The following is a 14,100-nucleotide window of genomic DNA, read 5'->3' as shown; positions in this document are numbered from 1 at the left end:
CAGCAGAGGAAGGGGTCGAGGCAGCACTAGTCGCAGCCAGAGGCCAGTGCTCCCAGTGTCATCCAGCGGTCGTGTCTCCACCGACAACCCTGCCGTCATTGATTGGTTGGCTCGGTCGTCTTCCTCTTCCCAGGTCACCTCTGACACCTACAGCCAACGGTCGGTGGGTACGTCAGACACAACCGTTAGTTGGCATGGCCCGGGAGCAAGCCCACTGAAATCACGTGTCCTCTACCTGCCCCTGTCCTTTGGTGTTCCCTCACCAAGCGAAGTATCGCATGCTGTGGGCTCAGCCCCACTGTACAGTGAGGAAGAGCTAACAGAGGGCGGTCAGGAACGGGGGGAGACATCCGCCTCTTCAGCAGCCAGGCGAAGAAGTACTGGCGAGGAGAGTGGCTCGGTAGCCGGTCTAGAGACAGGTCTGTCTCCTGACCCACACGCAGCCGAGGGGGCTAGTAGTGAGGCGGAGACCCTAATTGATGATGATGAGGCTGATCGCACTTGGCAGCCTCGTCGTCATCAGGCTATTGCTTCCGCATCATCAGGAGAAGAGGGTGCCAGCTTGGCAGCGAGCAAAACAGTCGGTGGGTTGCCCAGGAGGCAGCAGGGTCGCAGCAGTGTCAGTGGAGGCAAACGGCCACGGAGTAGAGCACCAGCTCCACTGCAGCCTACCACCACGGCCAGTAGTGGTGCCGGTGTGCACGGAGGAAGTAGCAGTCAGCCAGTGAGGAGTAGCGGGGGCAAAGTTTCCTACTCGGCGGTGTGGCAATTTTTCGTCAAGCCAACTGAGGAAGTAAACGTAGCCGTATGTCGACTATGTGGCCAGAAAGTCAATCGTGGCCAGGGGGCCCATGTCTCCATCGCCACACTCTGCCATGTGCCACTTTCAGGTCTCCTCACACTGCTGGTGGGTTCCATTTTGTCATAGGGTGCTGGCAGATTACGGGCCTCCCATTGCTGCTGCCAGGCCCGTAATCTGCCATGGGCCCCCGTACCGACTCCTCATGCTGTGACGTTGCAACAAGGTGGAATTCAACCCTACATATGTTAGACCGCCTTTACGAACAGCGAAAGGCCATCACCGATTTCCTGATGTTACAAGCGGATAAAGGTACTCCCCTGTGTAACTTCGATGTCAGCCATTGGCAGCTCATGCGTGACACCTGCCGCTTGCTCAGGCCCTTTGAGGAGGCCACGCTATTCGTGAGTCGGCAGAACTATGGGATGAACGACGTCATTCCTCTGTTGCACGTCCTGGAACAAATGCTGTTAACAATGGCTGGTCAGGGTGCGGTAGACGTGGCGCACAGATCTCAACGCCACATGACCCCTGTGGGGGCAGGACAGGAAGAAGAGGAGGAGGTAGAGGAGGACATTGGTGCTCAGGAATTATTGAGTGAAATGGGTGGTTTTTCCACTCAGCGGACAGGAGTGGAGGAGCAGGAGCATCTGGTAGGAGGAGGAGGAGGAGGAGGAGACAGAGGACCCAGACGCACCGTGGCAGTATGCTGTGGAGATGGAGGCAGGGAGTCCCTTGCATTCCTTGGCACAAATGGCCCATAGCATGCTCGGTTGCTTGCGTAGCGACAGCCGAATAATAACCATCAGACAGAGGGATGACTTTTGGCTGTCCACCTTGTTGGACCCTCGCTACCGTTCAAAAATGGTGGCCTTTTTCACACCTGCTGAGAGGGAGGCCAAAATATTGTACTATAAAAACCGCCTATGTAGTCAGTTGGTCTCTGCCTTTCTGCGCCAACGTCCATCCTCAGACACTGTGGGCCCTGTGCGCTCGCGTTCCGCTGCCATGGCAGCAGGGGAGGGGTGGGGTGGTAGGAGCAGTGGCAGCTCCACCAGCAGCAGCTGCCTCAGTCTGCAGTCGATGAGGAGTAGCTTTCTTCACCAGCGCAGTGAGGAAACTACTAACCAGCCGCAGCAGCAGCAGCATCAGGTGGACCTGGAGCAGGACCTCAAACAACAGGCTTGGGCCTACTTGGACAGCACCCTGCCAACCGAGGTAGACAATCCCCTTGACTACTGGGCAACGAAACTTGACCTTTGGCCCCAACTAGCTGAATTTGCCCTTGAAAGGCTGTCATGCCCGGCCAGTAGCGTGGCATCGGAGCGCGTGTTTAGTGCGGCAGGAGGTATTGTAACTCCGCGGAGGACACGACTGTCCACCCAAAGTGTGGAGAGACTCACGTTTGTGAAAATGAATCAGGCGTGGATTAGTCTGGATTTCAAACCACCAGTTCCTGACACAACTGACTAAATCCGCCATGAATCATGCCCCAAACATGTTATTAATTTTAACATAGGCCTCTGTATGGCCTTCAATTTAAGCTGCTTACGCTTCGCCACTCTGCCATGGGCCCCTGTACCGCCTCCTCTTGCTGCTGCCAGGTCCAGAGTGTGTCATGGGTCCCTGTACGGCCTCCCATTGCTGCTGTCTCCATTGCCACACTCTGCCATGTGCCACTTTCAGGTCTCCTTACACTGCTGGTGGGTTCCATTTTGTCATAGGGTGCTGTATGGCCTCCCATTGCTGCTGCCTCCACCGCCACACTGTGGCTCCACACTCTGGTTTTGGCCCCGTGACTGCCCAAATGAGTGAAGTGTGCGGTGATTCTAAGATCGATGGCACTCATCTGCATGTCATACTGACTGACAGTATTATTTCTCTTCCCCAGCAGACTCCAAGGGCATTTAAATTAAAGGTACAGTGTTCTGCACTAATATAAAGGCTCTCTGAAGCCTAGAAACACCCTTTTTATAAGTTAAATTCGCAGCGAATATATTCGCATCGAATCGAATTTATTCCTCGAATCAGCCGAATCAAATTTTTGAATACTTCGCTCATCTCTAATCAGGACCAGTGAAAAGCTGGCATGGAACTAACCTTATGTGTCAATAGGGCAAGATTTACTAGTGTGAGATTAGGGGAAGTGAACATGGACTTTATTTGCTGGAGTGTTCAGGCGATCCTGTGTATGTCAGCCACCTAGAATCAATGTTTTCAGGCAATCGGACTGATAATAAAACATGCCAATTTGTGAACTGCTACATCTCCAGACATTGGGGATAGGTGCTGTTTAAAGTCCAACTCCAGCTCAGAGGTTGTGTGACACTCAGACTGTCATGGCTGAACTCTCCTTTCGGGAATGCTAGTGCCTTGGCTGTCATGCTGAAGCCTTTTCTTCAGCTCTGAGTAGATGACCTTGAACAAAGTATAAAGAGAAGTTTTTCGGAAACTCATTTACAGTGTGCTTGTTCTGGGTCTGAGACTTAACATTTCCAGCCCTCATGCCCCTCTGAAAACAAAAAACAATTAAAAGTCAGCAGCTGCTGACTTAATATATGGGCACTTACCTGTCCAGGGATCCAGCAGTGTCAGCACCCAAAGCCGATTTTTCAATCTGCTGTTGGGCGCTGGGGCCGCCATCTTAACGAAGAGAAGCCAGCAGTGAAGCCTTGCAGCACCACAGCTGGTTTCCTACGGTCAGTTTTTTTTTTTCTATCCCATTGGAGAGATTTTCTCTTTCACTTCCTGTCACATAGCCAGAGCAGGAAGGGAGAGGCAATCCCTGTACACAGGTAAACAGAGAAGGTGAATCTCCCTTTCACGTTGATCTGCTGTGGTTTCCCCACAATGCAGGTGCAGCAGTCTTGCATGCAAGGTGGGGAGAAAAAAAAAAAAAAAAAAAAGGGCCACCAAAACTGCCCAATCTAATCGCAGAGTGCAGGTAACCTTCATGGGGAAACAACAGATCAGTGCGAAGGAGACACAGACACCACAAAAAACCTGACGACAGGCATACCACACAGTTTTACTTTAACATAACAAAATTGCATTTTTCAAGAACAAGGATGTTTGTTAGAACAAGGACAAAAATACTAGTTCAGTAGAAAATGGCCCTGAAAGGGACTTTTCGTGCATCACATTTATTTACACATAGGTATGTACATAAGGATTTGTACAGTCCGCTCCCACTTTTTCCCCAAGTGCCCCATTACCTTCTCTGCTGGGAGTTTGTGCACACCTGTCTCCATGCTTTCCCTGTGGGCCGATTCCTGGGGTTCCTCAGATCCTGCCAGCACCTCGGAGGCCATGGCGTAGTGGGTACTGTTGGTGGGAACAGGGGACATCATACATGAGTTCACAGAGGAGATCTCTGACACATAGAAACACACAGCTATAAGCATTAGAGATCTGCTATTACAGCTGAAAAGAATAGAAAAATCTCTCCCAATATTTCCATCAGCTCTCCTACATGGCTGGAAGCCTTCATCTGCTGCTTAGATTACCATCAGATTGGTTGAGAATCAGTATAATTGTATGCATTGGTGAGTAACATGTTTGGTTCTCTATAATATCTGGCAGAAGAGGATGTTTAAATCATGTCCTGCTGTATTGACAAACCTATTCTCTTCCCAAACTCATTGCATCACTTCTGAAGATGAGGCCAGGTTTTAAGGCTGCTCCTCTATGAGCAGGTGCAGTAATCAGTGTTGCTAGTGTCCAACCTGCATGAGGGCCATTGTGACCTCATAAGTCTGGCTGATGATTTAACCTCTTGTTGGTTATTGCTTTATTTACAAGGCACGGAGTGGGTACACTTTTATTAGGGATTTAATATGTATACTGTATATATTTGATATGTATTAAAGCTATACAGAGGATGTTTAGTAGCTGAGTCAAGCTGCTACAATTACTGGCAAGCAATCATTAAGGGCCCTATTTATAATGTCTGGCCCCTTACTGCAGCTACTTTAAAAAAAAAAGGCACATTTTTAAAGCACAGTGGGGGGCATTAAATAAGGCATTTGTAGGACATTTGTGAATGTAGTCCAGCCTTGTGCCAAATTAATGAAAACCCTCTGACATTTTTTTTGTTAGGTCTGACGTGTGAAAATTCAAGTGGTTCTTAATGGCAACACTTACTGTATGGTGGTATTGTTGCAACAAATTCATGCCACCACGGGTGCTAAGGAAAGTGGCGGAAGATAAGGCTAATATAAGTAAACTGTTGATTAACCCCTTGGCGCCAGTGCCTCCAGGCCCTTAAAGGGTTCCAGAAGCCGAGAGGCGGGTGTGGTTTTAGGGTCATGTGACCGCCGTGATTCGCTGTCACGGCGATCACATGATCGGGAAAGGTCCCGATCGAAAGAGGAGATCGGGACCTTTCTGTGAGTACCGAACATGTGTGCTGGGAGCACGTTCTTAGCACGGTTTTTTTTTAATAGAATGCAAATGTGCGGCCGCTCGGCGTCTAGGCCCAGACACCGGGAGGACGCACATTTGCATTTGGCCGGCACCAAGAGGTTAAGTTGCACATGTAATTTATGTGTCACATCTTTGAGACAAAATTTGTCTTTAAACCCTTCCTGCTGCCACCTCCCGGCAATTTAAGTGGATCAAACTGCCAGAAGGCAGGCATTCTGATCATGTGACCGCTCCTGATCGCAAGTATACATCGAGCTTTCCATGATACATTCGTTATTGTGCTGGGAGTACACAGGGAGCATATATGCACATATATGCGACCACTCAGCACTTGCCCTCCAAAGGATTTACCCCCCTTCCTGACCAGGCCATTTTTTGTGATACAGCACTGCGTTATTTTAACTGACAATTTAGCGGTCATGCAATGCTGTACATAAATTAAATTGATGTCCTTTTTTTCTCCCACAAATAGAGCTTTCTTTCGGTGGTATTTGATCACCCTTGCGTTTTTTCTTTTTTGCGCTTTAAACAAAAAAAGACCGTAAATTTTGAAAAAAAACAAAAAAAAAGATTTTTGACTTTTGCTATAAAACATATCCAAAAACAAAATAAAAAAAATCAAATTTCTTCATAAATTTAGGCCAAAATGTATTCTGCTACATGTCTTTGCTAAAAAAAAATCCCAATATGTGTAAATTAATTGGTTTATGTGAAAGTTATAGTGTCTACAAATGGCGGCATATATACTGGAATTTTTAGTTTTATTTTGGTATACTAGTAATGGCAGTGATCAGTGACTTATAGCAGGACTGCAGTTGGCATTCTGACACTGGTTGGGCACTGACTAACTGCCACTGACATCCCCAGTGATACTAATACAGTGATCAGTGCTAAGAAAAAGCACTGACACTGTACTGACACTGAGCAGGAAGGGGTTAACATCTGGGACGATCAAAGGGTTACCTGTGTGCTGTGTGTGTTTTACTAGGGAGACATGCTGCTTTGTATTTCTGTGCTGTGCAGAGAAATACACAGCAGCATGTCCTTGCTGGCAGGAATAACAGATCACACATATATATATATATACGTGATTTTGCACACGCCTGCTGTCCTGTAGCTGTACTTCTGCTATAGGGCGTGGGAGAAGTAGTTAAAGCCCACCCACTGAAAGCCCACATATATGCATACGGCCAGCGGGAAGAAGTTAACATGGAACTTCACTCTCTCAATCAACATTGACTATTTTGAATCCTTATGCTGCTAGCATTAGTAAATAGATAGGAAAGTATATCATATTTACTTGTGTTAAACTTTTTTTTTTGTTACATTTGTAGCACCCTCCTAGTCAGGTGCTAGGATGTGTAAAGTTAGGTTAAGCACAGCTGTATTTCTCTGCTTACCAGAGAGGCTGTCAGGTAAATTCAGTGAATTATTCTGCTCAACAGAGTGCTGTGATCGATTAGTTAGACCTGCTCATGCTGCGCTGGTGCTTTTGGAGTTTGTCTGTTCTGCTCGTCTTCGGGACTAGGGGGTGTTCTTCAAAGTGATTTCTCAGCAAAATAAAGCACGGAGACATGGGTGGATGGGGGGTTTTGCTTTGAGTATTAAAAATGAATTAAATAGTGTTGTGGGCTTGTGGTGCTCAGATGAGGTGTAGTTCTGCTTTAATCCTTTCGCCGCCAGGTCCATACTTCTCACAGACCTGACGGCGGCGGGGGGTTATGCACGAGCAGGTGGCTGCAGCCACTGGGATTGTGTATAAAACTGGCAGCAGGCACACTCTTGCCTGTCAGGTGGAGACAGTCAGGCTGCTGCACTGCTACCCGATCGCTTCCAAAGCCCCAATCCCAACAGCAGGCATCCTTAACCACTCAAGTCCGGACACTTTCACCCGCTACCTGTCCAGGCCAATTTTCAGCTTTCAGTGCTATCACACTTTGAATGATAATTGCATGGTCATGCAACACTGTACCCATATGAATATGAATAGGCATTTTTTTTAAACAGATACAACTTTCTTTTGGTGGTATTTATTCACCACTGGTATTTTTATTTTTTTGCTAAATAAATGAAAAAGTCCAAACATTTTGAACAAAAAAGTGTTTTTCTTATAAAATGTTGCAAATAAATAATCTTTGTTCATAAATCTTGTATTCATCTATCTTTTTAGTAAAAAAAAAACCTAAATTAGTTTATAACCAAAAATTATAATTTTTCAACATTTTTTGACATTTTTATTTTATTTTTTTATATTATTATTTATGGTTTGTTTTAACATACTGTCACCCTAGCAGTACAGTGTCACCATAGTGACACTGTACTACTTCTGGGGGGTGATGAAGATTTTTTTTTACACTGATTGCTTTTACACCCATAAAGGCTGTAAAAGCATCATTTCTCCTCCCTGGCTGCATTCTTGCAGCCATTGAGAAATACTGTGTGAGCTGTGATTGGTCACCACCATGTGACCTTTGTGATCATTCACAGATTTCACTAGTAGTAAGCAATGATGTCAGAAGTGACATCTTGCTTACTACTATTCATGTGATCACTGATTGGCCAATCAGTGATCACATGATCAGGACCTCACAAGGAGGTCCTGTACAGCGATCGGTACTGGATCGCGGTGCTGCACGTTCCCAGAGAGCGCGCACAGGCGGGGAGCGGGGAGGACGTTTATAAACAGCAACCCACTCCTGCAATGCTCCCGTGCGGCCGTTTATATACATAGGACGGATGGTAAGTGGTTAACCATTAGCCGCCCGGCCAATGGCCGTTTGGCGGCTTCAGAAGTGCTGCGGCATTCCGGGTGCACGCCATTTGGCGTGCACCCGCACATGTGCAGTTTGAGGTAATGCAGAGCCTCGCAGCGGCGCGATCTGTCACCCGCCGTGTACCTCGGACACGGCCGATGACAGATCTGAGTACCGGCCCCCGTTGCTGGTACCATGTGACCTGCTGTGACCAATCACAGCAGGTCACATGACAGTTGTATACAATGGATGGCTTCATTCATGCCATCCATTGTATACTACTGCCTAGCTGTGAATGGTCACAGCTAATCACATGCACATGTCATGTGATTAGCTGTGACCAAATCACAGCTAAGCACAAAAAAAAAAAAACCTGAATGAATCGATTTCATTCAGGTAAATGCTTGCTTATAGCAAAGTAATTCTTTGCTATAAGCAAATTGTGTAAAAAAAAAAAATACTGATCACTGATCACCAAAGTAGTACAATGTTACTATGGTAACATTGTACTACTTTGGTCATAGTACAATATGAAAAAAAATTCTTAAAAAAAATAAAAAAATGTAATAAAAAATTAAAAATAATAAAAAAAAAAAAAATAATATATATATATATATATATTTTTTCATACTGTCACCAGTCAGTGTCCCTATTCACCGCCATGCCAGTTATATGATGGCACTGTACTGCACTGCGGACAGTATGTAAAAAAAAAAAATAGTGAAAATAATTTTTTAATTTTTTTTATTTTCCGAAAAATTATGACAAAAAAAATACAACTTCAAAAAACTTGCCATGCCTCTTATGAAGTACGTCGGACTGTCTACTCTGCAAAAAGGGGTCATTTGGGGGATATCTGTACTGTTCTGACATTCTTGACTCTGACTTTCCTATAAACTAAATAATACATCCTAATTAGGGTTATTTTCACCAAAGACATGTAGTAGAATACATCTTGGCCTATATTTATGAAGAACAATTATTTATTTGTAAACTTTTAGAACAGAAACAAAGAAAAACGTGTTTTTTTTTCAAAATTTTTGGTCTTTTTTTGTTAATTTAGCAAAAAATAAAAATCCCAGCGGTGATTAAATACCACCAAAAGAAAGCTCTAGTTGTGTGAAGAAAATGATAAAATTTTAGTTTGGGTACAATGTTGTATGACCGCGCAATTGTCATTCAAAGTGTGAGAGCGCTGAAACGTGAAAAATGGCCTGGGCAGGAAGGTGTAAAATTGCACGGTATTGAAATGGTTAAAGGGTTAAACTTGAACTACCGTGAGATGGTTTTCTAGAGAGTATCTACAACAGTCTTTATGAATTCCTGGCATTTGGCGTAAAACGTCTTCTGTGTAGTCATTCCTTGCATATCAGAGTATACAGAGCAATATTTACAATGCTCTGGGTCTGTGATGACAGCTCACAAATCCAGAGATATCTCATGTGTTTTATGTGATTTGACATGTACATCTTTCATGTACTAGTCTACATTCTGTAAGGGAAATTATGTTTGGTTGGTATGGTTTACTGCCCTGTTTGCTGAGTATTCTGGACATTAGATATGTATAAAGATTCACATTGTCATATTTATTATTTCAGGTACTTATATAGCGCTGTCAATTTACTCAGCACTTTACATATATATATTGTACATTCACATCAATCCCTAACCCTCAAGGGGAGTACAATCTAAGAACCCTAAGTCACATTCATACATACACACACTAGGGCCAATTTTGAAAGGATCCAACAAACCTATAAGCATGTCTTTGCAATGTAGAAGGAAACTGGAGTTCCCAGAGGAAACCCGCGCAGGGAGAACATGCAAAGTCCAGGCGGGTGTTACCATGGTTGGGATTCAAACCGACGTCCCTTGTGCTGCCATGCGGAAGTGCTAACCATTTAGCCATTGTGCTACCCCGTCATAGGGCTTAGTTTATACCTGCACTGCTCTCGGAAAAGTGATGCGCAGTGATTAGAGAGGCAATACTGCCACGTCCTGAAAGCCTGGTTATTTCTAGACAGCTGAATGGGGGTTTTCAATGGGAATACCAAACACTAGGCTCACAGTTGCTGCACAGCCCCATTCACTTGAATAAATCACGTTTTGGCAGAGGTATTGCACGCCAAACGCGACAGGAGGTATAATTTTTGCAGTGCTATGAAGAAAAGCATCACAGCTGAAGCTTGTGTACAACTGTCTTTCCAACTTAAAGGGATAGTTCACCTTTACCAAAAACTGCCTATGCAGATAAGGGGCGTCTGTAGATAAAAGACAAACAGTGCAGCTTTTGCTAAAGATAAAGGGCTAGTTCACCTTTACCTGAGAACTGTCTACAGTATACAAATAAGAAGTGTTTTGTAGATAACTGTACAGCAGCTCTGACTAAGTGACCATGCTTAAAGGTGTAGGGTGGCCATTTACATACCTACTGGAGCCTGATTGGAATACTCCCAGGTCATTGCTAAGTGAGGCCTAGTCATTACTGTTCACCATCACACCAGTGAGCATTTTCTCTTATTCAAACCCTCTCACATACACTTTCTCTCCACAGATGTAGTAGTTCTGAGGTCAACATTTGAGAGCTCACTTTTGTGATGGTGAACAGTAACAACTAGGACTCAGCAACATCCTAGCAACCTCCTTAGGGCCAGTTAACACCAAAAAAACGCAGTCTGGATGTGTTCCGGATGCCTTTTTGCATGTGTGTTTTCAATGCATTCTGGTGTATTTTTGATGCAATTCTGATGCATTTTCAATAGGCCCCAGTGCGTTTTTTTTACCAAATTTTTTTGTGTATGCTTTTATTTCTTTCTGTAATAAATTCTGGTGTGTTTTTGATGTATTTAGATTAACCTCCTTGGCGGTATGATTCCTTCTGATTTTTTGTGCTGAAAGCGGTACCATTTTTTCGCATGGAAATAGTTTTTTATTGTAGGCTGTAATTTTTAGGAAAATTTCCCCACAAATCATTATCACTCAATTCTGTAAGTGGTTCTGATTTACTATCGCTGTTCTCTAGCCGGTCTAAAACCGCTTTTGACGTAAAGGGACGCTTTTTGGACGCCATGGACTTTTCTAAGTTTCCAGGCAGAAAGAACAGACAAAATGCAGGCAGGGCACAGGGCAAAGCACTAGGGACAATATGTATGTGAAATGGGATGAAACAGCAATGTTTTACTATTTAAAATTGAAAAAAAAAAAATGACATTTTTTAAATTTTTTAAATTTCCCGCCGCCGGCGGCGCCCGTACGTCCCCCGTACGTCCCGACGTCACGGGGACCGGAACACAGAAGCCGGATGCCGGCATCGGCCGGAGGAGATGGCCGGGGACGCTGCAGGGGACACATCGTGGGAACGAAGGACAAGGTAAGTGTTGCAGGGACCCCCAGAGCAGTGCCGCATGGTAAGCCCAAGTGTAGCTCGGGGTTACCGCTTGTGGTATAGAAATTCTACCCCGAGCTACACTCGGGAAAACCGCCAGGGAGGTTAATTCCAGTGTGTTCTTGATGCGTTTTGCTGCGCTATAGTGCAGATCCTTGCAGAAAAAGTGCAGCATGTTCTACTTTTGTTGACTGTACTGGAACACACTGCAATGGTGTGAACGTTTATCATTGGAATCCATGTAACCTACTGTCCGTGCATTTTTTATGGAGAAAAAAAATGCACACTGGACTGCATGTGGTGTGAACTGGCCCTGAGAGTATTCCAGTCAGGCTTCAGGAGGTACATAAATGGCCTACACCTATAGTAAGGTCATTCTTCAACTTAAGTCAGATCTGTACAGTTTGTTTTTATCTATAGCCACCCCTTATATGCATAGATTATTTTTAGGTAAATGTGAGCTAACCCTAGGAAGATTCTAGCCCCCCCCTTTGATTCACTTCAATGTGGACAATATGAAAGGTCGGCCAAAGTCAGGTGTCTTCAGAAATTTCTGGAATATCTAAGGTGCCGGGGGGGGGGTCATTATTATTACATCAATTTAAGGTCAAATGATCTTAGATTGGGATAGTTCACCTTCAACAAAGAACTGCCTATGCAGGTAAGAGGCGTCTGTGGATACAAACAAACTGTGTCTATGACTAAAGTTGAATAATGTCCTTGCTATAGGTGTAGGCCATTTACGTACCTCATGAAGCCTCACTGGAATACTCCCAGGATGTTCCTAAGTACTTCCAGGATGTTGCTAATTGAGGCCTAGTCATTTCTGCTCACCCCGTCCATCACAGAAGTGAGCTTTTTCTCTGATTCACATGCTCTTTCTCTCCCAGATGTTGTAGCTTGGAGCTCAGCATCTGGGAGCTCACTCCTGTGATGGTGGAGGTGAGCAGTAATGACTAGGCCTCACTTAGCAACGTCCTGGGAGTATTCCAGTCAGGCTTCATTAGGTATGTAAATGGCGTACAACTATAGCAAAGGTATTTTTCAACTCTAATCAGAGCTGCGCAGTTTGTTTTTCTCTACAGACACCCCTTATCTGCACAGGCAGTATTTTTGTAAAGGTGAACTATCCCTTTAATTTTAATGCTTTGGCAGCTCGAGTCTTAAAGCAGAACTTCACTCTGTCCGTCAACACTGACTATTTTTAATCCTTATGCTGCTATCATCAGTAAATAGATTATTCTGATTTTAATCTGATTTTATCTGTCTACTTGCTTGTTTGTATACCCATGCATTTTTTCCATCTGTGTCATCTGTTCTTATCGCATGATGCTCATATAAACACCCCCTCATGCTCCGATTAAGCTCCAAGGGGCTGAGTGAAATGCGTTGGGAGCATGGCATGGCTGGAGTCCTGTCTAAGGCTGCCATTTATCTCACCTCATGCACAAGGGCCTGCCGTAAATGGGCAGCTTATGGGTCCTTCCTTCTGACACTGCTGCACTGGAGCTAGGACAAGCTCCCTAACCCTGCCAGCACTCACAGCAGTCTAGTTTGGTTTTCACCTCCCTACCTGAGAGGCACCTAATTTTGTCTTTTTGGGTCATAGATAGGAAAGTATATTATATTTACTTGTTTTAAACTTTTTTTTTTCAGTTACTTCCTGGTCTTCATGCCTAGGCAAATTATGTCATACATCCCAGTAGTCTTCAGGAGGGGAAGATGGGGCTTTCTCAGCTAAGGCAGATGGATTGCAGATTCCAGGAAGTAAATTCATCTGCCCTTACTTAAGATGGCCAGAAATGCAAGAGGGGTGTTTTTCACTGTGATTTCTCAGCAAAATAAAGCATGGAGGCATGGATGGATGGAGGAGTTTGCTTTGAATATTAAAAATGAATTAAATAATGTTTTTGGTTTGTGCTGCTTAGATGCAGAGTATTTCCTCTTTAATTGCTGAAAAGTTAGATTTTTTTTATTAATTGACTTATGTTTATTGTGACATGTTTTAAAATTCTAAGTAATAAAACCAATAAACAAAGCCGCGGCCTGTGTTATTCCAAGTTAGTGGTATTGTGTATTCTTTGCATGTTTGGAGGTTTGTGTACCACCTACAATCCAATTTCTATCTTTTGTTGCAACCTCTTCGTTAGCACATATTGCTAGGCAAATTTAGTTCAGCTCCTCTGTAATCAGTGAAGCAAGGATTGATTGTTGTTGCCTGCTCAGTGTTATACATGCTGCTGGTTTGATTTCTTCCCACTGCATTCTGGAAAATTCTAGAATTACTTTGGGAGGAAGAATGGGAGAGCAGATGAATATTTATGGAAACACAGCCAATCCCTGGAGGGGTGGTTCCTGAAGGTAGTTGGAGAGTCCATAAATAGTCTGAAGCACTAGAGCAGGGGTCTGCAAACTTTCTAAACAAAGGGACAGCTTACTGTTCTTCAGACGTTAGGGGGGCCGGAGTGGCCAGTGGGAGTAGAAAATGTCCAAGAGAAAGGGGGAGTAAAAAAAAAAAAAAGATGACATAGTGCTTGTATTCAGTGGAAGGAGTAATAGTGTCCAATCATTGGTATTAGTTGGAGGAATAGTACCCCGTCATTGGTATTAGTGGGATGAATAATGCTCCATCACTGGTGTCAGTGGGAGGAATAGTGCCCCATCATTGGTATTGGTTGAAGGAATAGTTCCCCATCATTGGTGTCAGTGGGATGAATAATGCTCCATCACTAGTGTCA

General features: G+C 44.4%; 1 protein-coding gene across 1 annotated transcript in view; it reads right to left on the bottom strand.

Moving 5' to 3' along the window:
• The window catches only part of FIGLA (folliculogenesis specific bHLH transcription factor), a 28,847-nt gene extending 24,602 nt beyond the window's left edge, over nucleotides 1-4,245 (bottom strand). Inside the window, exon 1 of the mRNA XM_089687156.1 lies at nucleotides 4,015-4,245. Coding sequence (XP_089543282.1) covers nucleotides 4,015-4,203 — 189 coding nt within the window. The 5' untranslated portion in view covers nucleotides 4,204-4,245. The remainder of the gene's footprint in view (nucleotides 1-4,014) is intronic.
• Nucleotides 4,246-14,100: the final 9,855 nt, after the last annotated feature.

This window comes from Staurois parvus, unplaced genomic scaffold (genome assembly GCF_062004578.1).
Source record: "Staurois parvus isolate SC_StPar_1 unplaced genomic scaffold, SC_StPar_1.0 ptg000420l, whole genome shotgun sequence".
Lineage (NCBI taxonomy): Eukaryota > Metazoa > Chordata > Amphibia > Anura > Ranidae > Staurois > Staurois parvus.
Note: the sequence above shows the minus strand (reverse complement) of the source record. Positions and strands in the feature narration are given on the sequence as shown.